At 42.2% G+C, this 27,660-nt stretch overlaps 2 protein-coding genes and 1 pseudogene across 11 annotated transcripts in view; 1 reads left to right on the top strand and 2 right to left on the bottom strand.

Moving 5' to 3' along the window:
• DZANK1 (double zinc ribbon and ankyrin repeat domains 1) overlaps positions 1–27,660 on the top strand; it is a 213,344-nt gene that overhangs the window by 141,023 nt on the left and 44,661 nt on the right. For 2 of the 8 annotated variants that reach the window (XM_053313580.1, XM_053313579.1), the window contains exons 13-16: positions 2,490–2,570; positions 9,797–9,924; positions 10,512–10,586; positions 10,795–11,745. In XM_053313580.1, coding sequence (XP_053169555.1) covers positions 2,490–2,570; positions 9,797–9,924; positions 10,512–10,586; positions 10,795–10,939 — 429 coding nt within the window. In that variant the 3' untranslated portion in view covers positions 10,940–11,745. The other 6 variants (XR_008320750.1, XM_053313575.1, XM_053313574.1 and 3 more) reach the window with 6 other exon arrangements.
• Positions 20,934–21,060, bottom strand: LOC128325453 (uncharacterized; annotated as a pseudogene).
• The window catches only part of KAT14 (lysine acetyltransferase 14), a 90,946-nt gene continuing 89,702 nt past the window's right edge, over positions 26,417–27,660 (bottom strand). For all 3 annotated transcript variants that reach the window (XM_053313562.1, XM_053313561.1, XM_053313563.1), the window contains one exon: positions 26,417–26,989. In XM_053313562.1, coding sequence (XP_053169537.1) covers positions 26,816–26,989 — 174 coding nt within the window. In that variant the 3' untranslated portion in view covers positions 26,417–26,815. The remainder of the gene's footprint in view (positions 26,990–27,660) is intronic.

The following is a 27,660-nucleotide window of genomic DNA, read 5'->3' as shown; positions in this document are numbered from 1 at the left end:
GAAGCCAGGGAGGGAATTGAAACCTTCTGCTCTTCCCAGAGTGGCGGTTCAGTCCTCTAAGGGGAATATCGTTTAGTGCTCACACATCGTCTCCCTTTCATATGCAACCAGGGTGGACCCTGCTTAGCTAAGGGGACAAGTCATGCTTGCTACCACAAGACCAGCTTGCCTCACTGTCAAACTAGAACAGCACCAGCACGTTTAACAGAATAAAGCTAACTGAATCAAGAGGCAACTTTTAATACTCACGGGGTGTGTGTGTGAACCTTTTATAAAAGGGACATATTTTAATGGGACACAGTGCTTCCAGGGAAAGGAAAGGCTGTTGAAGTTTGCTCCCCCAGCCCCATGTGAGTATCAGTGCTGGATTAGGCAAATCTGTCAGAAGCACCAGCACACCATTAGGGTGTTGACTTTTTAATAGAAAATAAAATAGAAAAGTCTATTTCATTCATAAACTGCCTACATTGCTTTTCAACCTGCCTGAGCTCAATCAGTATAATCTCCCCAACACTAATGTACACTCTGATGTACACAAAATGGTTGACAATATATTTTTTAAAGATATGAGTCTGTAAGAACCCATGCAATACCCATTCCATTTGTTAGGGAATGTGAACTCTTAGAGAATGTGGGTGAGGAAACATGGAATAGATAGGTGGGGAGGCCCAAGTGAGTAGTTAAAGCAATGTGAAGGAAAAACAGTGACAGGTGGAAGGGGTAGCTTGCCCTGGTGCTCCAGGGGACTGACCACGTTGCCCAGGCTTTGGAGCTCCCATGCTGAATTATGTGAGAGTTCAAGTTTCTTCCTCTGGAACTGGGACTGCAACATAATGGGATTTTCTGAAGCAATACAGAAAGCCCATTATGACTCAGATGCTTCATAAGGCAGTACAGGACAACGTGGGGTATCTTTGCTGGTACCAGGCACTCATCCTCTCCATCCTCGTGATTTGAGCCTCAAAGACCGAACAAAAATGTAGGCATAAACCAGCACAATTTGTGACATTTGCACAACATTTGCACATTTATTACTGATCACATTGCATGAGATAGCTTTAACTCTGGTCTTAAACCAGCAGGTTTTTTCACCTTTTCCCCTCTTTACATTCATGTCCTGCTCTTCCTCCAAAGAGTCCAGAGCAGTGTACGTGCTGCTAACAGCCCTATGAAGTAGGTTGGGCAGAGAGATAATTGGCTGGCCGAGTGTCATCCACTAGGTTTCACAACTGAATGGCATTTTAACTTGAGTCTCCGCAGTCCTAGTCCAACACTCCCTGTGTACCACGTTAGTTATCACGAGGTGAGTGTGTGTGTGTGTGTGTGTTTGTGTGTGTGTGTGGTGGCGGCAGGTTTCAGATATTCAGTTTTTTACCACCATCCCTGTATTGGTATACAGTTTAAACAGCCATATTCCCCACTTCTCAGTTGGCATGTGGGGAGATTTCTTGAGCCACTTCTTTAAATCTCCTCACACATCAACTGAGAAATAGCAGGGTGGCTGTTTGAACTTTACACCTCCCTGTGCTCCTCAGCTGATGTGCAGTGAGGTTTAAAGTTTAAATAGCCACTTTTCCCATGCAGGCTGCTCCATCCACTCTCTCCATGAGAGTGGATTGTTTAACTAAGGAACCTAACTCAATTTAGGTTCAATATTGCAATCTTTCCGCAATATTGCACTACAATATTGCAGTTTCCGCAAACGTTACCTCTATGATATTAGAGGGCCTCCTGGATGTCATTTCTTAAACTGCCATTTTTCCATTTTGTGTGGTGCTGGCCTGGGTTTTTTTAAGGTTTCCCCCCTGTATTTATTATGTTGGTTTATTGGCTTCATATGGAAGGAATTTTATATTTAACACGTATACACCATGAGAGCTAGCGTATACACCACGAGAGCCAGCGTGGTGTAGTGGTTAGAGTGCTGGACTAGGACCAGGGAGCTAGCTGGCCAGATTTGGCTTTAAAAAAGCCAAATTCTGGCTTACGGCCCATTTGACCCACAAGTATACCCCTTAGGTTCTGGCAACCTTGCTGGGGAGACCCGAGTTCAAATCCCCATTCAGCCATGATACTAGCTGGGTGACTCTGGGCCAGTCACTTCTCTCTCAGCCTAACCTACTTCACAGGGTTGTTGTTAGGAGAAACTCAAGTATGTAATACACCTCTCTGGGCTCCTTGGAGGAAGAGCGGGATATAAATGTAAAAATAGATAAATAAAAAATAAATATTTTACAGGTCATTCGATATAATTAAAAATTTTAATTTATCATTCTAAACTTAATGAGGTTTCAGAGTCTATTAATGGGTATTTTTCAGCATGTTCTGCAATTAACAGGATGTTGGCTATGTGAGCTGGATTCTCAGCTTTCAAATGCAGTTTTTGATGGAAATTAAAATGGGCTAGAGATCCTTTTTGCTTGTATATATTTAAAGAAACAATTTGACCTCTGGTATATATTGGCAATGTGATTTCTGCATTTTTCTAGACTGAGTCTAGGGAGTTACTGAAGGAAGTGGGCCCCAAAGGACAAGGACAACCTTCTTTGATAGAAGAACTGATTGATGAGGTAAAGTTCCAATAACATTCCAAGATAAGCTTGCACTACTGTTATCCATTCTTCAAAGGTAAATCAAACAATACAGTAGATGTATGCCATAAAGTTACCTAAATTGCTGACACATTGTTCCATTTGCTTCAAATAAAACTAATTTCTTAAAGAAAAGAAGCTTGGATCGGTTATATAGTGCTTTCTAAAGCAAGCATCTCTGTATGGGTTTCTCAGGTAAATGATGATTGTGTATTTTATGAGACTGCTTTGGATGACTCCATAAACTTGACACCTTCAGAATTGCTCTGTTGTTTTTTTTTAACCCTCATCAGTGAAATTGTGCCAACCAGATTTCTCACTTGAAAGATTATACCTGGTAGCCATCAGCACTCTATTTACACTTAGAAAAGCGAGGCTCCACAAAGAGTTAGGAATTAGTTAATTTGCATTATCATAATGATTAGTATAGCTAACAGCATATTTTACTGGCCACAAGCCTGTTAGTAGGCCAGTGAAATTGGGACACTCACAGGTAAGGTAATACTAACTAGTGGAAGCCCTAATGAAACTGCTGTGGTCTGGGGTGATTGGAGAATACCCCTAAATGTGTTTGCACCTCTGTGGGGGAATTAGCAAGCTAGAGTGGTCTTGACCATTCACCCCATTATGTTATACTCAGGAACAGCAAACAAAGCAGGGGTGGATCCACCATTGGGCGCACGGGTTCAAAGAACCCGGGCCAGCACCTATCAGGGGCCATGAGCGTGGCCCAAGACATGCCCTCTGCGTCTGATGTCAGATGCGGGGGGTGTTATTTTGGTACCAAATTGGGCCGCATGGCCCCGTTTGGAGCCAAAATTGGCCCACGCTGCATTAGCAAACCTGGTCTCTCTGCCAACGCAGCAGGCCCGATCGATCTCCCTCCCAAACAGGACAACGTGGCCCTGTTTAGGAGAGAGATCGGCCTGTGCTGCATTGGCAGCACGGCCGGAACGGCTCTCCCTGCCTTTAAGGCATGCTCCCTTTGCACCTGACATCGTTGTTGCTGATATCTGCCTTATGTTTCCTTTTCCGATTCTTATTTATATATTGTTTATTTTTATATGTAAACTGCTTTGAGAACTTTGGTTGAAGAGCGGTACATATATATCAGTAATAGTAATAATAGTAGCTCCATCTTTCACCACCCTGTGGCTGCCCCTTTGCCATCCCTTTAAAAACAAATGTTTCTATAATGTTTTTAAATCTTTTGATTTTTAAAGGATTACTTGATTCTTTTTTTCTGTAAGAAGCATTCACACCTATCTCTCCACCCCATTGTCGCCTGCTCAATCTTTAAAAAAACCCAAACCAATTAAAAAAAAAAAAAGTCTTCCAGCTGGAGCGCTCCAGAATTAAAACAAAGCAGCAGAGAGGACCTCCGGTACTGTGTGGACCAGAGCAGAAAATGGTGGACATCGATTTGGGAAAACTCACTCTCACACAAATTGAAATGTGGGCAGGGCCAAAAAATTTCCACAGTCAATTTTGCCCTGCAGGCATGTACAAAGTCATTTGGGGCAGGGGCCAAACATTGTCAGATTATCCTGCCTTAGCCCTCCTTTCCTTTTTCCTGTCCTCCTCCCCTTTTTTTGCAGTTTTGAAAAGCCCATCTGGGCTTCCAGAACTACAGAAACCCCCCTCCAGTGGCAGGGTTTCCCACAATAACTGCACAGCAGAGAATCTACCTTCCCACAATTCAAAGATCTATCCACGCCAGTTGACCTTCATCAATGTATGTTTTGACCATCTTTCCCCTGGGTCCTACTGGGTGACTGACTCTCTTGTGCTATGTCTGGAGGAGAGGTGGGAATAAGATGAATGTTAGAAACCACACATCCACTGAACAGCATGCAACCCTCTTATACACATTTTGCAAAAAATACTCCTGTGCATTTGAAGATCCTATGTGAATAATTCTTCAGACCCACACAGCCTTTGCGGTTGGCTTGGATGATCTTCAGACTCTAGGCTCATGTCTAGGCTCTTTGCATCTAGGCTTTACACTAGCATTGTGGCCGAGAATCCTCTCAAGCTCCTTGTAGAACTGGCAGGTCTTCCTGTTATTCCTAGTCATACCATTATGGGCAGAGACTTTCTTATACTCCAAATGCATGGCTTTATTCTTTGCACTGCACTGTAGAGCTGTGCATTGAGGCCTCCATTCTTCCAATTGCTTTGCAATGTACTTGAAAGTGTCTAGGTTGCAGTGGGAGATTTGCAATTGGAGCTGCAGAGCCCTCATATCTCAAGAAGGTCCTTCATCTCCTGGAACCTCTAATCACATCTGCTGTTCTTGGCACCTTTTGCCTGGATGAGGGATTAATCCCTCTCCTAGTCCAGGATCATATAAACTTTTAAAGGCCGTTTGACACTAAAGAGTTTTAAGGGTAGTATTTATTAGGATCAGAAGAAAAGTGCTTATTTCTATCCATGTGCCTCCATAGTATAAATAGATTTATACTATACACACCGATTTACAGTTTTGATTGTAGTCAGTCTTTATCAGAAGCAACTAAAAAGCTAATTTAAAAATATATTTAGCCATTACATCATAATCTATTTAAGATGACATTAAGATGACATTCAAAACCTATTTATAAATGTTTTTATTCTTTTAAAAACCCGCTAAATTTCATTATCCTGTTAGTGTATATTAGTGTATTTTATTATATAGTTCATCCTTGGCCTTCTACCACTGTGGCCATAGATTGTCATCCAAAAACAAGACTGTCAAGAAATATTTTAAAAAGCAATATATCTTTATAAGCAAAGATTATATGATTTTTATAGTAATAGAAAGAATTATAAAATAGCACACATAGCTTTTCTCAGTATTTTATCATTGTGAAGACTAATAGAATAGTGGAGTAACCATGGACCCTTAATAGTAAAGTGTAAAGTGTGCCATCAAGTCGATTTTGACTCCTGGTGCCCACAGAGCCCTGTGGTTTTCTTTGATAGGAGGGGTTTACCATTGCCTCTTCCCACGCAGTATGAGATGATGCCTTTCAGCATCTTCCTATATTGCTGCTTCCCGATATAGTAGCAGCGGGGATTCAAACCGGCAACCTTCTGCTTGTTAGTCAAGCATTTCCCCACTGCGCCACTTAAGGTGGCTACCCTCAATACAAGTATATTAAACACTGGCTCACATACTGTGCAAGAACCTGCTGACTCAAGAGTGGGGCACCCATGCTCCTTCTATCTAAAAGCCATGTTCATGCTGCTGAAGAGCCTCCATGAATCCTAAGGATAGTATTGGCACATAGCGACACCTGGCCTATTAGGAATAATGAGAGTGGCATTGCTAAGCGCTGGCACTATTGTTAGGAGCCATGGAGGCTCTCCAGCAGTGTGGATGTGGTTTTCAGATGTACAGAAGCAGCACGGGTGCCCTGCTCTTGGGTCAGCACTACTTTTGTGCACTATTCTTAAAGAAACAATGCTATAAAGAATAATTCGATTCAGGTCCCATGGGCATCCTTGTAATACAAAAATGTGTGTGTATGTGTGTGTATAAATGATGTTTTTAAATGATATATTTTGAATGTTAATGTTAGAAACTTCACTGATATAGTGATTAACAAACTGGTTTTTTTAACTTGCTTTTTAGTTGCCTCTCAGGATGAGTGGCTACAATTGAAAATTAAGCTTAATAACTGTAAATTGGAATGTTTTTACAAATAAAACATAGCATTTTTTTCAGCACCTTTTGAGGTTAATCTCTGTGTTTCCCCCCATCATGCCAGCTTTTTCTCTGCTTTTTTTGTTCTATTCAGCATCTAGTTTGAAGAATTCTGAAAAATTCAAATGCTTGCTCACTACTTGGCAACATTTAAGGTTGTTCTAATAAAAGCATATAATTATATACATTTATACTGCACCTTAAGGTGCTGAAAGCACTTAACATATGTTATCTTAGTATTCTTTACATTACCTACCTGTATGGTAGGTCAATGTTGTTGTTATCCCTATGTTATCCTTGTTTTCCTTTGTATCTTAAGATTTTCCACAATGGTTCAAGAAGTGTACTAGGCACACAGTGTAGTCCATTGTTGCTATTGCCATATTGCCCCCATGAGGGTAGGCACTAAGCTAAGACTTATGGCTTATTACAACTGTAGAATGTTGTTCACTTGTCAAACTGCAATTCAAGTAAACATAATAGATGGCAAAACAAATGCAGAGTAGATGGAAGCCAAAGACCATCAAGTTGCTTTGGCAGTTCCCTCTTCCCTCCACCTTCTGCCTTCTAGTGATATGCTCAGTCTTCACCCGGCTCATTAGACAGCCATTTGTCTTTTGGAAAGCAGTCTGTATCTGGGAAGTGTCACATTGGCAGTGAGCATGTGCTGACTAATTTGTGTGCATAACTTTACAAAATTTACAAAAAATTTCCATCAAAATAGCAAAAAGGAGATGCTGCAATATCATTGAGTTTTTGACACTCAAAACTGCCAAAAGGAGAAAGTTACAATATGCTTCGGTTGGGCCCCAAAACAGTAGGAAACACAGGAGAACTGTATCTGAAGCAATCGTTGAGGTCATCTAGACTGGAGCATTTGTGGCAGCAGGACTGGTGGATTCCCGCACTGTATTTAATCCAGAACAAGCGTGGGCTACACACACACTGCTGGTCCCAGCCCCTGACTTTGCTCTCTTGTGCACTCTCTTGGCAGTGGTAGAAGGAAGAGGAGGAGAGGGAGGGAGGGAATCACAGTCAGCAGCAGGACGGGAAAGATCAGGAAACACAGCCTTGGGAGGAGGGGAAAAGAGAGAAATAACAATTGTGGAACCCAGGAGCACAGCAAGGACAGGAGGAGAGGAGAGGACAGGAGGAGAGAGTGTGTGTGTGCTTGTGTGTGCTCATAGCAACAGCAACCTGAGAGGCTAGAAGTGGGAAGAGGAAGAGAGGTAGAAAACCCACTCCTCCTCACCCACAGAAGATCATTGCCCCACCTACACCTCCCATGGAAATCTAAGCTCAAGCTGCTTGCATATACAACACAGCAAAAACCAGGGGTGGGGAGGTTGTTCTGCCTTTTTTTGTGGATTTGAGAGCTATTTGTGACAGAAAAATACGGAATGGCCCATATGTTGTTTATACATCCAGCAAATTCCACCATGGAAATAAACATCCAAGGTGGAACAATTTTCTGCCTAGATAGGCTCTTTGTAGACTAAAATAATTGCCATTCTTTGTCGGAACATTATGAAATATAGCCACATTCAAATATTACCTTATAGATTCTCCATACAAATTTAATGCAGATAGGACAAATGGCCTTGATTAGGCTGTGCATTTGGTTTTTGAACAAATAAGATGGGGTACCATTAGTTCCAAAACTAATGGAGTAGGGCACAAATGCGGGTTCATTTTCAAATCCCATTTGGAGTGTACATCCCACACACACAGGAGAAATATCATCCATAAACAAGAAAACTAACTTTGACAGCTCTGCACCACCAGCAAAAGTCCCAGCCAGGGGCGTAGCAAGGTTGGAGTGGGCCCAGAGGCAAGATTTTAAAATGCCCCCCCCCTCAAAGTCCAGGGCCTCCGCACACCCCAGGCCCCCAAGGATTTAAGTCTGATATTCCAAAATAAGTATGCTGCCTGGAAATACATTTCACTGAATACACACACGCACACTTCACAATATATAGTGATATACATTGAGTACTATACATTTGTGCTACTTTTAATACCTAGAACACACTAGAAACACTAATGATTAAAATGGCCCCCTCGCTGCAGATTAGCAAAGGAGACTTTCAACCATGCAGTGTGAGCCTATGTCTGTTTTCTCAGAATTCTGAACAAATTCAGTAAAGTTTGATTCCAGGAGGTTTTTCACACGAGGCTTTTAAAGCCCTTTAACACACATCTCCTCTGGAATGGAGATGCTGCATTCACATGTTGGCCAGATTTACCCTGAAGTCCCTACGAGTTATTGGGGAGCAGTTCACACGCAAGAAATATAAAATAAAATAAAAGCACCACACCTGCTTCACAGTTCTCACTCAGACCTTCTGGGTTGCAAAACAACTTGAACATAAGTGCATTTATAAATTAATGAATGAATAAAATAAATATAATACTGTTTGTTCCAGAAGTTTTTGCAATTTTCTGCCATGAAACAAGCCACTTATAGGACTTTTTAGATAGTTTTTTTTTTAAGCCAGCAAATATTCCAAGCTGTTTTAAAATAAATATTCAGAGACTTCTCAGTCCCTCCCCCCATATCAAAGCCCTATGGCAAGCAGATCCCTATATATCCGTGGGGGGCGGGGGCGGGGAAGGTAACCACAAAAAGGAGTTCACATTCTACCTGGCAAATGCTGGACTGGGTTGGGCAGGGCAGGGCAGCAAGGGTTCTGCTGCAGAGAACAGTGGTGGCCACTCTGGCTACCCCCTCCTTCCTGGCTTGCTTGAGGCCTACTCGAGTTCAGGCTTCACAGAGGCCTACACGGAGGCCTCCCTGGAAGCCCCGCTCACCCGCCGATCAGCTGAGAAGCGGGAGAAAAGGAGCTCTTTGCAGCTTGTCTGCTGCTTCCATTGCGGGCCAGGAGAATAAGGAGAGACGCCGAACAGGGCAAGTGGCTGAGGGGCCTTGGGGCTGGGCAGGGGGCAATGAGGAGTCACTGACCTCCAGGCAGTGGGGCCCCCAGACAACTGCCTCCCCTTGCCCGATCGTAGTTACGCGCATGGTCCCAGCTTTGCTTATCTTGGCCCTATCCATAGCTGTCTGACAGCTTTCAAACCTGTGCTACAGCGCATCCAGGAAAATTCTCTTGGGCATGCAAAAGCTCCTTTTGGCACTCAAAGAATCAAGATTGATAAGTGGGGTGTGTGAGGGCTGGTCCTTCCTAGGTGGTCAGATTTGACCCTGGGAATTGCTGTGCCCTAATGGACATGCTACTTAGGCAGACTTCTTTGAATTATAATTATTCCTGATATTAACCAGATCTTCCTTGAAAACCTTTGAATAAGACACACTACTGCACAATAGTAATATTGTCACTTCTCATGCAGCCACTAAAGGTAAATTGTGCCGTCGAGTCGGTTTCAACGCCTGGCGACTACAGAGCCCCATGGTTGTCTTTGGTAGAATACAGGACACTATAACTATTGTACACTATGCTAAAAGAGGGTGGAGTAGGGAGGGAGAAATACTTGATTGTCCTTTTCCCATACACTCCAGGGTGCTGACCCCAACTGCACCAACAGTGATGACCAGCCTGCTCTAACATTGGCTGTCCTGAACAAGCATCATGAAGCCATTCCTGTTCTCGTGCAGAAAGGTGCAGATATTGATCATCAGTCAGGACTGTAAGTCAACTATCTTCAGTTATTTCATTCTGATCCAAATTTATTTGGTAAGGAAAGGGGGGGGGCAGTGAAAAGGAGGGAAGGTTGCCAGTAGTCACTTCTCATGCAGCCACAAATGTGAAATTTCACTCCTAAATGTTTCTGTTCACTTTGGGTCATCACTTTCTTTGCACTTCAGAAACATCTTGTGCCCTTGGTATTCATTTTCTTAGTTGCTTTCTGAAACCTCCATGATTCCCACATACCCCCATCCCTGCTGCAACATTTTTTGTACCTTCTTCCCACTTTGGTGGTAATTGCCATGATCCAAATAGGTCAGAGTTTCTCACACATAAACATTTGAGCAGCAGGTACTGTTTGCCTGATCTTTCTTTGGTTGGTCTGTGATCCTTAAGTGCCCTGATCTTCAACAGATGCATGCACCCATGTAAACCAAAAACAGATATATATATGATCTAAAAGTAAGCTCTATGTTACAGATTGTGATTAAAGGTGAATTCCCAGGTTGATGGCTGTTACTTTTGTGTAGAATCAGTAAATGAGAATGTCCCTTTATACCTTTTTTCCTTTTCTCCCCCTTCACTTAGACTTAACAACACAGCTCTTCATGAAGCAATCTTGCTTGGACTGAATGGAGAGAAATGCATTGAAGTCTTGCTAGGGTAAGTTGGGCAAATGCTTTGAAAAGCTTTGGTTTGCAAAGGGCACTGAGTACTTATAGTATCTATTTCTTGATCAGGTACATTCTCATACTCAATATTATATCATTATGAGCCAGCCTGGCCCTGGGTAATTCCTCCCCTCCCCACCCTTTAATTTTCATAACATATACATACATATATACATACAACAGATGTTCTCTTTTCCCAGATGTAATGCAGACATCAAAAAGAAGAATGCCAGAGGGTTGTCCGCTTGCGATTTGGCACTGACGAGTGGGAACAACAAAATAGTTTCCCTGCTTGCTAGCAAACTAGGACAGAGGATGCTGGACAAACTTATCACACCAAGCTGAGTTCAGAAGTAGCAATGGTGAGACTGTCACATAAGTCAATTCTGGTTTTTTTAGAAGTGTATATTTTCTTCTTGATTCAAAGGAATTGTGAAATTGGTCATATGCTTCCAGCCAGTTCCTTACTTTGGAGACATGGCTGGGCAATGACACTTTGATGCCTGAGCAAGAAAAACCTGCTAAACTGGCCTGAGCATACCCTGTTAATAATTAATCATAATAATAAATAATAATAAATAAACAATTTGCTACCGTTAATAATGCCTAAATCACAGGCTGCCTAAAGCAGCCACCTAACTAACCTAATGGCAAAGCTCATCTGAGCCCACTGAATGTAATGGATACATCAATCAACACAGATGGCAATGTCCCTCTCCGGAGTTACTTAGCAGCAGCAGGAGATACATAGATAGATAGACAGACAGACAGACAGACACACAAATATATAGATATAGATATATACACATACACTGTATATATATTTGTTGAAGACGTATATTTTCCCTTTTGAGCAAATGATCCCCTAAACAACTTATAGCGGATGACAATACAAACAACGCAGCAGCCCTTGTTCCTTTGCTCAGTGACAGAGGTCAAAGTATCATCCCTCTTATTTTTGCACTCCCAATTGAAACAAAATACTTTCTGGCAGGGCAGGGAGGAACCATCTCTATGCAGCTGCTTGTTCTTTGTCTGATAGCTGGGATAAGATATACTTGTTCAGAGAACAGCTTTTCTGTTCTGCCTGAAAAGATGCCTCAGAATTCAGTTGGCTTGGGCTCTATACTAACTGCAAAACCTTACTTGACCTTTAAATCTCTACACAGCTTGGGACCAGGGTACCTGTCAGACCACATTCACCCATATGAACCTGCCAGGGCCCTCCGTTCATCATCTAAGGCTCTGCTCATGGCCACACCACTAACACAGATCCGGTTGGTGGTAACTAGAAAGGGCCCTTTGGTGGCCTTGGAACATCCTCCCTGAAAAGCTTTGCCATGCTCCCTCCCTCAGTATTTAAAAAATGAAAAATAAAAGCACACCTTTTAAAATAGGCTTTTAAATGTTTTATCTGCTGCTTATATCTGGTAGGTTCTTCAGTCTTTATATTCCTCAGTTTTTAACTTTTTAAATAACTTTTAATTTGAAACTTTAAAAAAATGTAATTTAAATTGCCATTTTAAGCTTGGCTTTAAAGTAGTTTAACTTAAGTTGTTTAATTTTATTCGTCTCTTCTTTTACATTGTATCTGTTTTATTAATGTTGCAAGCCTCCCCAAACAGTAGTGTACAGGAGGGGGCGGGTTATAAATATTTTAAATAAATAAAATAAAAATACCCTTACTTACAGATTTACATGCAGGCAACCAAGTATAGCTACTGATCACAAAGAAGTTCCTGCCTCAGTCTAGTTTGCCATATCAATACATCCCAAGAACGTGCCACCATTGTGCCAACGGGTTCAAAGAACCTGGGCCGCCAGTGAAAAAGGTAGCCGAAGCCCCATGGCTCAGGCTCCAGAGAAGCCCAGAGCAAACTCCCCCCTCCCACACCCAGGCTGCCGAGAGCCCGGGCGAACGCTCTGCCAGTTATTTCAGGCAGTGCCAACTGTCCGATAGGACGTTTTCCCTTTTCCCCCTCCCTATCTGGTGGAAGAGAAAGGGGGAAACGTCCTATCAGGCAGGTGACGCTGCCAGAAATGACAAGCTGAGAGCTCACCCAGGCTTTTGGCAGCCCAGGCCACGCCCCCTTTGCACGTGATGTCACACGCAAAGGGGCATGGTCCAGGCTACTGAGAGCCCAAGCGAGCTCTCAGCTCGTCTCCCCAAGCAATAGTGTACTTGGGCTATAAATATTCTGTATAAACATTCTAAACAAATACAGACAGACAGAGCTCAGCCCTGGTGCAGCATTGCTTCTGCTTCTGAGGATTTGAGGACCATGGATGGGTTTCTAAGGATGGGGCAGGAGCTTCACGGAGGGGTGGGCGGCACCAGATCCCCAGAGTTGCAGAGCTCCTCCGAGGGAGCTGACACGTGCGGGCTGCTCCGAGTCTGCGGGCTTTAAGGAGTTTTTGTCATGGCTAGGGTGAGGTATCCTCCTCCAGGTTAGAGTACACATAAGTTACAACAGCAGCTCTCCAGGTTTCAAGACATGGCTCTTCCCCAGCCCTACCTGCCCTCCCTCCACTTGCTTAAATACAGTTAACTACTTCATAAATATTCACTGAAAGCTTCAGAAGGAGCACTCTAAGCACATACTCTCTCATGAGCTCGAGGAGCATTCTTTTGCAAAGCACATTCTTGCATTGAAAATAAAAGTGACTATTCAAGCATATTTTGGGAATAATTCCAACCTCCACCAATAAGCTCATTGGCAGATAACATTAAACAGCAGCATGAAAATGCCCTGAGCCAGTGGTGATGGGGACAGACTTTTCTGTGATGATTTTAAAGAGGAACCAGTTGACGAAAGGGCTAGGCAAGTTTTCTTTGATGGAACACAGGAACACAGGAAGCTGCCTGAAATAACAGATGGAGAGTTTGCTCAGGGCACTGATTATTCTTTCTTTTTTATGTTTTAAGATATTTTGATTTGTTTTATTAACCACTTTGGAAACTCTTAATCTGAAAACTGGGATATAATAAAGACAACCACATCATGTATTAGTATGTAACTCCTGCAGGCTGTAGCGCTGCCTCAGAAGCAGGATGTTCATCAGTCAGGGTGAGAAGATGTCCCACTCCCTTCTCCACTTCAGCGCTCAGTTCCGCGTTGCTGGAATTTCAACCTGATTAATCCCACCCCCAAGGACGCCCACCCTTCGCCTTGGGAGCACCCCCCCAGCAGCTGACTGCTGCCTCCACCACGGCTACAGTGAGCGCCTGCTCACGTCAGTTGCCCAGCCACCTCCAATCAGGCAGAGCCACTACCTGACGGGAGAAGGGCAGGCTCCATAGCAAGTGAATGCATTTGTTCAGGCTCTCGGTAGCCTGGGCAGGAGCGAGGAGTTCACTCTGGGCTCCTCTGCAGCCCGAGCCATGGCCCCGTGCGCATGACATAATGTGCACGGGTGTATGTGGAGGGGGCTGCTAAGCAGGGCTGGACTCAGGCTGCCATTCGGCTGGCTCCCCACCTGATTGTTGCATAACACCACGTAGGTGGTTTCAGTGGCTCACATACCACACAGTGTTCCACGGATGTTGTGCACACTGCGGGTGCTACTATGGCTTCCACATGCAATCTGTGTTAGAAAACGCAACTTACAAAAACACTAAAATTGTGTGAAGGAGTTTCATAATGGTGCAATTGTGCAAGTCCTTCATGTAGTTTTAGCATTTGTGCAAGCGTGCACTAGAGCACCTTGCATTTGGAAGCTGCAGCAGCACGCACATCTGTGGAGAGCTACATAATATATGAGCAAGTGTATTCTTCTTCTGTATCTCAGAAGAGGGCAGGAAGGTAGACAAAAGGCCTCTTCAGACATTTTTAAAGATGCTGTACACTATTACAAGCATCCAGAAAGAGTGGGTGGCACCCAGCTGTTCAGCAGGTAGGGGCCAGGGAGAGGCTGTCTCCATCCATGCGTCTTTGCTTCCCATGGCATCCTCTGGATTCTAGAAGGTGATCTCTAGGGAAAGCAATTGATCTCGATGCAAGAAAACATTGGTTGCCTGCCAGGGTGGACATCCAGACTGTCTGGTGGGCAAAGACTGGTGGGCACACCACTCACCCTCCTCACCTGCACTGCTCATGGTGATGGGGCGGGGGGTGCCAGTCCTGGGCTGGGGGGGGGGTGCATTTCCAGTCAGTGTTCTCTCTAATATTTTTCATCTGTGTGCGGAATGAATTTTGTTCTGGGTGGCAGTATGAAGACAGTGTGTGTGCACATGCATTCAGAATGGGACCTTCCTTTTTAAACCTGAGCAGGAACTAAAATTAACTGAGCGGACATCAAAAATGTGTGAGCATGTGCACATCTTAGAAGGCACGCTGGTCCCAGTCTCCCAATCACAGAAACACCCACCATAATGGCAGGGCTGGCTCCAGGCATTGGCCAAATTGGCCAAAAAAGGGGGTGCTGTAGGTTTGGGGGCACCTCCAATGCCCTCCACCCCCACCCACCCCAGCAGCTGACTGCTGCCTCCACCATGGCTACAGTGAGCGCCTGCTCACATCAGTTGCCCAGCCACCTCCAATCAGGCTCAGCTGTAGTGAGCCCCTCCCTCGTAAACCCACCTGCTGGCTGTGTCTGGCGGAGTGGGGGGGGCGATGCAGGGTTGAGAGGAAGCGGCTTCCAGATGAAGTGATCAGAGAGGCTAATAAAGATTTCTCCCTACATGAGTTACTGACTAGAATTCTTTGGAGTGGGGGGAGTTTCTTGAAATGCAAGTCCCCCAGTCCTAGAATTTAACACTGAATTTAACAGCATGCCACACTGCAACACAGTGCCACACTGGTTCTCAACCATGTTGATTGCAGAATAAAAATTTGATGCAGGAGAAAAAACTTCTGACTGTAATGGCTTTAGTTTTGCTTGATAAGCTGCTAGTCTTGTAGTAGCAATCATGCATTGTCCTGACCCATTTGCAAAGTCAATACCCTGTTCTGCGTTTGAAGCACTGTAAGGTATTTCCCTTGGGGCATGGCTAAAAGATTCTTGTTTACAGCAGACTTTTTTGGGAGTGGGGCAGGGAGAAACCTTTCTGGCCTCCTGGCTTATTTGGTTGGCTTCCCATACAGTGCTGCTTCCAGTATAATGTGTAATTTAGTTTTCAATTTAATGTTTACTGGGCAAAGGATTTCAGTCAGTACTGGTGGAGTGGAGGGATATATATATAAGTCCTGCTATGCTGCCTCATCGTGGCAGGGGTCTAACATGCACCAGGCAGAGCAGAGTTCAAATCCTGTTCCGCCATAAAATCTACTGGGTGACTGTGCCTAGGACCTCTGCCTTGGTCCATAAAACATCAATTTTCTGCTAAATGTGCCTTTTAAGAGAAGGCCCTAGCACAGCATCTGTCCAGTGGCTGTTGCTGGTGCCTACCACATGTTTCTTTTTAGAGTGTGAGCCCTTTGGAGGCAGAGAATCATCTATCCACTCTTTTTCTATGTAAACCACTTTGAGAATATTGATTGGAAAAATTGTATATAAATGTTCACTGTAGTAGTAGTTGTAAGTGTGAGTTTGTGGCTTGGTCCCCCATACTCCAAAATTCCTACTTATATACCTATTACCTGAACACTGAAGGGTTTATAGAATTCAGAACTGATGGACAGTCCGTCCCAACATACAAAATCAGCATCTCAGACCTATAACTATTTAACCTTAAATTGTCATTGTTCTCAGTGGAAGAACTTCCAAGTCAGCCGGTATAGCTTTGAGTCCTGTGCAGTGTTTTGTCCTAACCACTGCTCTCTCTCTTTCTATCCATTCAGTCATGTCTGACTCTCAGTCACTCTATGGATCAATGCACTCTATGACGTCCTATCTCGGAAAGTTTCCTTTAGGTCCGCCATGGTCACGCCAGTGTCATTTTTTTATATTATCCAGCCACCGAGTACAAGGTCATCTCTGTCTCCTCCTCTCGCTGATCATTCCCAGCATAATTGTCTTATCACAAAGAACAGATGGCTATATACAGACAATGGCTACTAGTCTGGTGGCTATAGGCCACCTCCAGCCTCAGAGGCAAGATGCCTCTAAATGCCAGTTGCAGGGGAGCAACAGCAGGAGAGAGGGCATGCCCTCACCCTCTGTCTGTGGGCTTCTCAGGGGCATCTGGTGGGCTACTGTGTGAAACAGGATGCTGGACTAAATAGGCCTTGGGCCTGATCCAGTAGGGCATGTTCTTATGAGTGAGTTCTGGTAGACTGAGGGGGGAAATTCTGCAACTTGCAAGCTACACAGAACCTAATGCCTGTAAGTTTTATTTTATTTATTTATTTTTACATTTATATCCCGCTCTTCCTCCGAGGAGCTCAGAGGTAAATGGTTAGTTTTAGCCTCACAGCAACCCTGTGAGGTAGGTTAGGCTGAGAGATACATGGCTGGCCCAGAGTCACCCAGTGAGTTTCATGGTTGAATGGGGATTCGAACTCAGGTATTCCCAGTCCAACACTCTAACCCAGGGTTTCTTAACCTCGGGCCCCCAGATGCTGTTGTCCTACAACTCCCAGAATCCTCGGCTGCAGTGGCTTTTGCTTGGGGATTATGGGAGTTGTAGTCCAACATCTGGGGGCCCCAAGGTTAAGAAATCCTGCTCTAACTACTCACTATCCAAAAATAAATTTTCATATTTTATTAAAATATTTTATTAAAATGTACTGAATTAAATAAACAATAACATTAAAATGTATGGTTTTTAACTATATAAAAACTGGGTGGGGGGCAGAACAAAATGTTTTAAACTATATAAAAAAGGGGGGGGGACAAAATTGGCCAAGTGTGCCACAAACAGATATCAATGGCATTTTGCATAGAAGGGAAGTGTGCAGGCAGGCACACAAGCCGTCACCCTTTATCATAAGGGAGACACCCAGAATGAGGAGAAGGGGAGTACTACCCCAGTTTTTAATTTTCTTGAAGGACGGAGCTTAAAACTTTTGTTAGCTGACAACTGCAGCTAATACCTAGCTTTCAAGTAAACAAGCGCTATATATTCTAAATAGCCAATAAAACCAGTTAAGAGGGTAGATGGCCAGCAGGGGAACTGGTGCTTTCCAGGGTATTGCATGGAGTCTTGCATGTATGACTCTCTGCCAGAGGGGAAGTAAGTTTATTGCGGTCACAAGCTCATTGCACTGAGCACACACCAATGATTTCTTCCCCTTCTGTGACCTGAGGGGAAGAAATCATTGGTGTGTGCTCGGTGCAACGAGCTTCTGGTTTTCAGGAGACAAGTGTGTTCCCTCAAACTCAAGGTGGCTGACCTGGAGAAGCTCGGGGAGGGAGAGAGAGATGTGGATGAGACGTTCAGGGATGTGATAGAGGCATCTCACTCCCAGACTGACAGCTCCTTTTCTGTCATGGAGAATGAAGGTGTCAGGCAAGGAGGACATTAGTTTGAGGGAAAGGGGAATGCTCCCTTAGAAGAGACGCCTTCCTTGGGTGATGTGCCCATATCCTCTCACACAGAAGATACTCTGGTGATTGGAGGCCTCCTAGTTTTGGTTGATTAAATAGTTAGGGCAGGCCTGCACAACATACAGCCCACAGGCTGCATCATGCCCGCAAGGTCTTTTTTCTTGGCCCATCGTCTCTTCCCAACTATGAGACACGCTTGTGCATTTGAGAGATCGGCAGGTAGCAGAAGCCGCTGCCGAGGGGGGTGAGGGAAGAAGGACTACTGGCTCACCACCCAGCAGCCACCTCTCGGCCATGCGATGGCTGGGATTTGTTTTAAATCTGTGGGCTGTATGTTGTGCAACACCCAAGGAAGGCGTCTCTTCTAAGGGAGCATTACCCTTTCCCTCAAACTAATGTTTTAACAACACGGAGGTTCGGTGTGGCGGTTTCCCTCAAGCCTACCCCTTTTCCTTTCTCTCTCTCTCAAATCAAACCTACCCATCCTCTTTCCATCTCTTTCTTAGCTTTCTCTCTCTATTTCTTTCTCTCCCCTCAAGCCTGCCCCAGCCCCTTTTCCTTTCTTTCTCTCTCAAGCCAAACCTACCCATCCTCTTTCCATCTTTCTCTTTTAGCTTTCTCTTTCATTCCCTCTCTCCCTACTCAAGCCTGCTCCACCCCCTTTTCCTTTCTCTCTCAAGCCAAACCTACCCATCCTCTCCTCATCTTTCTTTGTAGCTTTTTCTCTCCCTCTCTCTCAAGCCTGCCCCATCCCCTTTCTCTTCCTTTCTCTCTCTCTCTCGTGAAACCCACCCATCCTCTTTCCAGCTCTTTCTTTCTCTCCCTTTCTCTCAAGCCTGCCCCATCCACTTTTCCTTTTCCTATCCCCCCCCCCGCTCCATGTTAAGTTGATTGATTTGTATGAATAATAAACGGTGAAACCATGGGGGCTTGTATTATTTTCCCTTACAAATGCACTATTTTCTTTTCTTTCTTTTTAAAAATGCTTTTTATTATATAGAAAAGTAAGATAAAGGTTACATCTCTGAGCCACCAACTTGTCCAATAATACCCATGTATGTGCTACGTACATTCATACTTATCATAGTTAATTGTTTACATACAGAACACATGCAAAAATAAACTAAATCTTGCCCATCAATAACTTTCTAACACACACACAGTTGATATGAAGAAGAAAAGTATAAGAAAAGAAGAAAATAATAATTGAACAACTCCCAACGGACCTGTCAGTCAACTAATACCTAGATAATAATCTTGTCTTGGAGGAAGTGGTAACTTGATTATAAGTAGGAGAGAGAGAGAAAAGAGATCAAATTATTTAAAAATAAAGACCAATATTACTAAAATAAAAATGTTACAGTTATTTTGAATATTATTTTAAATTACATCCACAATTTTCTGTATTCTGTATTCTGGTTAAATTTCCTGTAAACAAAACATATTCAGAACTTTAATGTATGTTACTAATTGGACGGTTACCTATTTCCAAAGGTGAACCAAAAAGAAGCAACTATATGAAAAGTAAAAATGCTACTTTGGTGATCAAACTGAGACTTCTGTAATGCCTCTGTGGTGATGGAACTGAAACTAACAGCAGCACTTCTAAGAACATCAAAAGGATCCATTTGTAACCAAAAAAAACCCCATATATTTATAGATACTCTTCCCTAATATTACTTCTCCCTAGAAATTCTTTAAAAAATGTGTTACAGGTTTACTTGTATTAATAAATCCATAACCTTTCATATACTTCAAATCAAAAATAAAAGAAAAGTAAGAGGGAAACAAAAAGACAAAGAGGGAGAAAAAGAGGAGGGGGAAAACAGAACAAAACAAAACTCAGCAAGCCCCCATGGAACAGACTTTCTCAAAAAGTTTAAAAATATAAGTTAAAATATTATTAATGTATTGTAATAACAATAATATTATCAATTATTATCAATTATCAGTACCAATAATTGTTTATTATAATATCAGCATTAATGTGTTGTAGCACATTAATGTTAACATTGCTAATGTGTTACAAGCCAAGGTTTAACAAACCAACATACAGAAACAGGGAGGGGGGATAGAAATATACAACTAAAAGCTTGAGAAGCTCCCTAGTGATAATCTTTGAAAACTGGTAAAAAGATCTAACCTCTAATACTGAACCATATTCTCCTGCATTAAATCCCCTCATTGAAAAGTTCTCCTTGAGTTAAAAAACTAGTTAATCTGGTTAATATAAAGTGGTTAATATATAATATAAGGTTAATATCTAATATAAAGATTTTATCATTAAATCATGATAAAATAATTACTTATTTATATCTATCCCCCAAAACAGGCAAACAACAACAACAACAACAACAACCATTTATCTTTAGAGTATAACTAAATAAGACCTCTCAATTCCATCTCCCTATTCCAAGCTTCGTAATTATTATCACAGGGCCACTGATCTTTATGCAACTAAGCAAGACCTCTCCTTCAAATACCCTCTTTCATGCATTTTTACGTAACTGTATACATGGGAAGCAAATGACCAATCTTTGAAGAAGCCCTAACAGAAATCCCTAGAATTAATTGCCAAAGAAAAAGCCAAACCAATTACAAATTGTGAAATTAAAGATCATAATCCAGTACAAACAGCACTTTTAGAAAAAGTTCAAAATTCAAGGAGATTATAAATCTTAATGTCCCAGATTTTCTGTCAGAAACAGAATAAGCCAAGTCCCTAATATCTTATAAAGAGTTGTATTTAATTCAAACTCCAGTTTTCTCAAAAATACTCGAAAGTGCTCAAACAGGAGATTTATAATGTTTCCAGTTGTTGTTTTTTTTAACCTATTTATTTAGAATAAAAGCCAATATTATTAAAATAAAAATTACAATTATTTTGGGAACTGAGGCACCTAGTACGACTCAAAATAAGGACCATTTCAAACATTTAGATACCATCCATACATAAGGGCCATGCTGAGCTTCTCCATGTCTTAATATCTTCTTTGTATTGATTCAATTTTAATTTCAAATATGATAAGTAAGATATCTCAATTGTAGTAAAATCAGTTTAGTGAAAACGTATAACGATCTTGTCCCCTCATGTGGTAAGAAGTTGTAGTTACAGTACATCTTGTAACAAGTTCCGTCTATCGTGGAAATAGAAGACTAAACACAACTGTAACAGGACTGATGGGAGAATAAATTCCTACGCTGAGAAAAACAGTACATTTTGCTAAAGAGCCTTCCAATTCAAAACAAGGAATGTGTCTCCGTAGACAATAGTTCCAAAAACCACAGATGCTAACGAGATCCAGTGAGAAAATATGCACTACAGGTGATGTTCTATTCTTCAATCCTTGTCTTCTTGGTTCCATGTAATATTCTAATTTTCTGAGATTGTGGATTTGGGGTCTTCATGAGCTGTACGCCATGATCATCACAATTATAACAAATTAAGGCTTGACTTATCTCGCTTTGCATGTAATGCGTCTGTCTCATATATCAGTTTCACCTTTTAATTTGCATTACTGAAATTAATGGACTTTTGCACGATATTCTAATTTTCCGAGTTTCACCTGTATTTTCAAGTCTGTTTGTGAATTATCAAGAAGGTCTGTGGATCCATGGAGGAGCCTCTGCTGTTTTTCTTTTTAACAAGTTTATTTATGTATTTTATTAGAATGAAATTTAATTTTAAATTAACCTGGGCCTGTCAACAAAAGTTAAATTGTAATTCAATTCATTTTAATTTGATTTAATTAATTAATACTAAGTGTTACTTTAATAATCAGCACCCTAAAGATTGACCTTGGCCCCCACATGGCAGGCATGGTCAATTTCAGCCCACCAGGGCATTTGAGTTGTGCACCCCTGCGTTAGGGGCATAGAGAGATGGGTTTGTGACTGGTGCGTAGGTGACTTGCCTGCCTTGTGTGAAGGTTGTGGACATCATGCGGTGTTCAAATGCCAGAAGCCTCTGAACGAAGATGGAAGGCTTGGCTGCTAATGAAAACTTTAATACAGTGGGCATAATGGAAACCTGGTGGAACCGTGAGAACCAGTGGGCCACTGTTATTCCTGGATACAAACTCTACAGCAAGGACACGGAGGGGGAATGGGGGTGGAGTAGCACTGTATGTTAAAAAAGGGATGGAATCTAACAAGCTAGAAAACCTAGGAGGCCTGGAATCCTCCACAGAACTATTATGGGTAACAATACGAGGACTGAAAGGAAATGTGTTACTTTACATGTCCTCCCTCCACATCAAAACTCAGAGAGTTACCTGCAGTTGGAGAAGGAAATCAGAGAGGCGTCAAAGAGAGACAGAGCTGTTGCAGCGAATAGCAGATTTAAAACGCAGCCTTTGTCTCAAAGCAAATGGGAGAAAGAAAAATGCTGCATAATTCCCTCCATGTTTGCTCTGCAAAGGCTGTTCCTTTGAAACTTAAATTGCTCCTTTGGTAGTCCAATCAATGCCACCAAAAAGTTAAAACACTTTTTAACAGAGTTTATCCCCACCCACCCGGTGTGGGCGAAATCCCAGGGAAACTCTCCTTCTTTACAAATGGAAAAATACAGAAAACCTTCTACGTGCAGCTTCAACGTGAAGAGAAAACTTGGAATTGTGAGTTGCTGAGCACTCAACATTGAGGTTGTTTGCACCAGAGTAAAACCCATTTTTCCTGAGTTAAAAATCCACTTAGAGGCTGGTAAAAATACAAAGAATGAAAAGAGAAAAACTTTATTCAAAATACAACAGACTGCTTCAGTCTGAGGCTCCCTTGCTTTGAGTTAAAAGAAATACTCAGTACTTTACAAGATTACTTCCAAAGATCACTCCAGCTGGTGTTTGGAGTGGCACACTTTAAAATTGTGGTTACCCATTTGCAAGGATAATTCAAAAAGCATCCCCAGGTGCTAGAAACCTTTAAAAGCACCTTTACAGGGTACAGAGACTTCTACAGAGCCCTGGTTGGATAAAAGGGCTCAGGCTCAGCCTCTTTGTTACATTACAGATAAAAATATAATAAACCAATTATAAGGATTTGCAAAAGTACAAAATCAAAAGAAATCGAACACAGGCTACCTAACACATGGTTCCCTGTCTAAAGCTTTCCCCAAAGCTTCCCTCCTGGACTCACCAAATCCATAGTAGAGACTTCAGGTCCTGTAGAGCTCCTGGTTGCCACCATTGCCTGGCCAGATAACCTGTTGTTCGTCCTGCCTGGCTCCAACTGAGCACAAAGAATCCCCTTCACTTTCTGCCACCAGGTCCTGCAGGAGCCGCCCATCGTGTGTTGGGTGGCTGATCCCTAGAGGTCACTGCCTGACAGACAGGACAGGGTTCACTTCTAATTCACTCGTTAGGGGAGGGCTGATCACCACAGCTGTAATAATGAATGACTTCAATTACCCTCACATAGGCTGGGCAAATTCACGTGTGGGTATTGACAGAAAGGCCAGATTTCTAAACATGCTAAATGACTCTGCCTCAGAATAGTTGGTTGTGGAACCAACCAGAGAGGGTGCATAAGAATGTGGACTTAATCCTGAGTGGCGCCCAGAACCTGGTGCAAGATGTCAGAGTTGTAGAACCATTGGGTAATAGTGACCATAGTGTGACCCAATTTAGCTTATATGAGAGTCAAGCATTGCCAAAAAAAGTCCAACACAGATGCACTGGCCTTCAGAAGAAGAAGCTTCTCAACAATGAGGGGACTGGTTAAAAAAGGGGAGCTGAAAGGGTCAAATCACTCCAGAAAGCATGGAGCTTATTTAAAACTACAATAGAAGCTCAGTTGGAATGTATACCAAGAAGGAGGAAAAATACCACCAAGTTTAGGAGGCTAGGAGATAAGAGTCAGGAAATCTATAAAAGGGAAAAATACTTCCTTCAGAAAATGGAAGTCCTGCCCAAAGGAAGAGAACAGAAAATAACATATACTCTGGCAAAATGCAAGGAGATAATAAGGGATGCAAAAAGAGTTTGAGGAGCCTATAGAAAGAAGACCCAAGAGGAATAACAAAAACTTCTTTAAATATATCAGAAGCTTTTAAACCAGCCTGCCAGGGAGGCAGTTGGACCCTTAGATGATGCAGGTGTGAAAGGGATTATGGATAAGGAGACTGCAGATAAACTGAATTAGTTCTTTACATCTGTCTTCATGTTGGAGGATACTGACTATATACCCACTCCAGAACTGAGCTTCCAAGCCTAAGAAGCTCAGTTCTGGAGTGGGTATACAGTCAGTATATAGAGCAAGATGCCTCTAAATACCAGTTGCAGGGGAGCAACAGCAAGAGGGGACTTGGAACATTCTGCATGCCTCATCCCCTAAGGAGAATACCTTCCAGTGCTCACACATGTAGTCTCCCATTCAAATGCAAATCAGGGTGGACCCTGATTAGCAAAGGGGACAATTTATACTCACTACACTACCACAAGACCAGCCACCTAATGGCACAGCGGGGAAGTGGCTTGACTAGCAAGCCAGAGGTTGCTGGTTCGAATCCCTGCTGGTATGTTTCCCAGACTATGGGAAACACCTATATTGGGCAACAACGATATAGGAAGATACTGAAAGGCATAATCTCATACTGCGCGGGAGATGGCAATGATAATCCCCTCCTGTATTCTACAAAAGACAACCACAGGGCTCTGTGGTCACCTGGAGTCAACACCGACTCAATGGCACACTTTACCTTTATAAGACCAGCTCTCCTCAGAGAGGAGGCGAAGGCTAATGCCTTAACAGATGTGCCACTATTAATGCCTTAACAGAGATGCCACAATAAAGATGCTGTGCAATGTCACAAATTGTGCTTGCTTCCCATTTGCCCTCCATGCACCAACATTTTTCCTTGTTGTTTGAGGCCCAAATCCAGATGGGGAGGATGGAGTGTCTAGCATCAGCAAAGATGCCCTGTGTGGTCCTGCTCCTGTACTGCCTTACGAATTATCTATTGCTAGAGGAATTCTCCTGTGAGTTGACCCATTTTGCTGTTTCTTTCATTAACTTGCAGGATAGTTCTGCAGCTAGGAGGGGGGCTCTCTTCTAGCACCCTTCCATATCCTGGAGATTGTATGGTGCACTCCACCATGAATGCACCATCTGGAGCTTGGCTCAAGCTCAGGGAGAAAGGTTATTGGATGCTCCTCTTTCATGGGCTTGCCTCTCTTCTGTTGGGGTCTATAGACTTACAAGGTGGTTCCATAGACTTCAGAAAATATTAGAGTCACTAATGTCTTCTATAGTCTCTAGTCCCTTCAAGTTCTGCTTTTGAAACCTCAGATGGAACACAGAGCACAAGAGGAGAAAGATGAATACAAATACAATGAATATTTATATACTGCTTTTCAACAAAAGTTCCCACTATTCCAACAGAATCCCATGGCAGGCTCCCCCTGCCGATGTCACACTACTGGCAAACTTTGGCTTCATCATCAAAATAGTCACACTCTGCATAACTTTTGTTTCCCATAGGCCATATTGGAGCAGAAAAACCTTATTAACTTTTGAACTGCTGATCAAAACCAAACCAACAAAGGACTCCTTCCTAGAGAAGCCTGTCTCAGTACATATAAGCCTATATATGACATATAGTACTCTGACAATTTGCGGGGAAACAAATATCCGTTGTTTTCCAGCAAATTTGCAAGAATTTTATGGTACGCTGTTCTGAAGTTTGTGGGGGAAGGACCAAAGTGTCAGTTTTTAAAAAAAATTTTAATCACATCTTAAAATTCTGTACATTTGTAGACCTGTTTCAAGTTACTAGCTCAACAGTTGCCATATTTATAAGCAATAGAATTTTGAGACTTATGGCAGAACCATTTTTTTGCTACTCTCCTTAATTAAAGGGCACACTTGTGCCCCTTGAATGAAGTTTTGCATAAATTTGTTCCGATTGCACAGTTTTTGTATCTTTTGGCTTGGAATGGAGTTGACAAAGGGTGTGCGGGGTGGGGGGAAGAGATGAAAAGCAGAGCAATTGAGATAAGAAGCACTAAGAAAACGAAGAACTGAGATTTAAAAGGCTTTGAAAATATGCTATCAGCACCTACCAAATGGGAAGGGAAGGTCTTGGAGGGCCCAGCACAAAGACCTTCCCTTTCCATTCAGCAGGTATATTTCCAAAGCTGGCATATTTCCAAACCTTTCCACAATATTTTGATAGCTATAACCTGCTTTGTGTAAAAATGGAGTATTAAATCATAGGAAATTTTATTAGTATTATTCTTTTTCTGTGAACTTAATGCGACTCGTCAGTTCCTAGGAAGCTTGCATGTTGTCTTTTCTTGGAAATGTCTTTTTTTCTTTTGATGTACATACTCATCTATTATCCAGATGAGAAATGAAATGTAGTCTTTTTCGATCTAATAAAAACCACACAACACCTGGTGAGACTGAGTCAAACATTTTATCACTTTCCACCAAAAAACTAACAAAAAACCACCAGTCAGGAAATGTAATGCCATTACAGGTGCAGGCATCCTGAGTACCTGAACTCCTACAGAATTACCAACTGGCTTGTCACGAGGGTTCTTCAAGACCAGGAGACCAAATCCACCCTTTCTGGAAAACAAATGTGTGCATTTCTCTCCTGGATCTTTCCTAGGTCAAAAGAGACCAAAATAACGTGAGTCCAAAACCAGTCATCTCAGAAAAGGTCACACAGCATACTTTACACTTTTTAGCAATAAAGGAGACAGAGCACCTCAGATCTCAAACGGTTTTACAAATTCCAAACCAAGTTTTCCTCCTGTGAGCAGCTTTCAAGTTTCCCAGTAACCCTACAAATCATCGTCGCAACCTCAGAAAGAATGCATGTTTACATTCCTTACTGTCCAAAGGGTAGTATTTGTCATAGAAATCTAAAATGTACTCCTCTGTTTTAAATCCAAACTTTTGGTACAACAGCATTGCAGAATTGCTTGCAGAGACATGAAGGGTTGCATCTTTGCCCATACAGGTCTGTCAAAGGAAACAAAAGTTCTGTCACAAGTGTGGAAGGAAATTAGAGAAGAAACATATTAAGGGAGTGGAAGGTCCACTTCATACATTACAAAGAGACAATGTAAGAAGCTGAATGACTGTCATGTTGCTTTCTAGTAATGTCTGAAATGGCTCAAAAATGAAGCAATTACAACACAGATCAATAGTGAAACAGAATTGCAGTTTATTCAACTTGAGTACTTTTGGGGAGATAAATTAAGTTTTTTAATAAATAAATAAATAGTTAATTCATTGTCCTACACATTTGCTTTGTGGTACTAATGGCTACCAAATAAAAAGAGGGGAAATTTTATTCCAATGCCTGACCTCATTGTTTCTCTGTTGACAAAAGCCAATACTCACTATAACTGAGTTTATAATATCCTCTGGGTTTGTCATTTTGAAGCCAAGTAGGCCTCCATGTCTTCTTATTTTATTTTTATTTATATATTGCCCATCCCAGAACAGCTCAGGGTGGCTCACATAAAACATAAAAGCAGTTAAAATATTAAAATAAATACTCACTTTAAAAATCATTTAAAATAAAATAAATATTATTAAAAGCCAGGTTGAAAAGCTGGGTCTTTAGGGCTCTCTTGAAGGCCTCCAAAGAATAAAAACAAACAAATAAAAAATTAACAAATCCAGAC

This window comes from Hemicordylus capensis, chromosome 4 (genome assembly GCF_027244095.1).
Source record: "Hemicordylus capensis ecotype Gifberg chromosome 4, rHemCap1.1.pri, whole genome shotgun sequence".
Lineage (NCBI taxonomy): Eukaryota > Metazoa > Chordata > Lepidosauria > Squamata > Cordylidae > Hemicordylus > Hemicordylus capensis.
The sequence above is the reverse complement of the archived record's forward strand: the minus strand, read 5'-3'. Positions and strand labels throughout refer to the sequence as shown.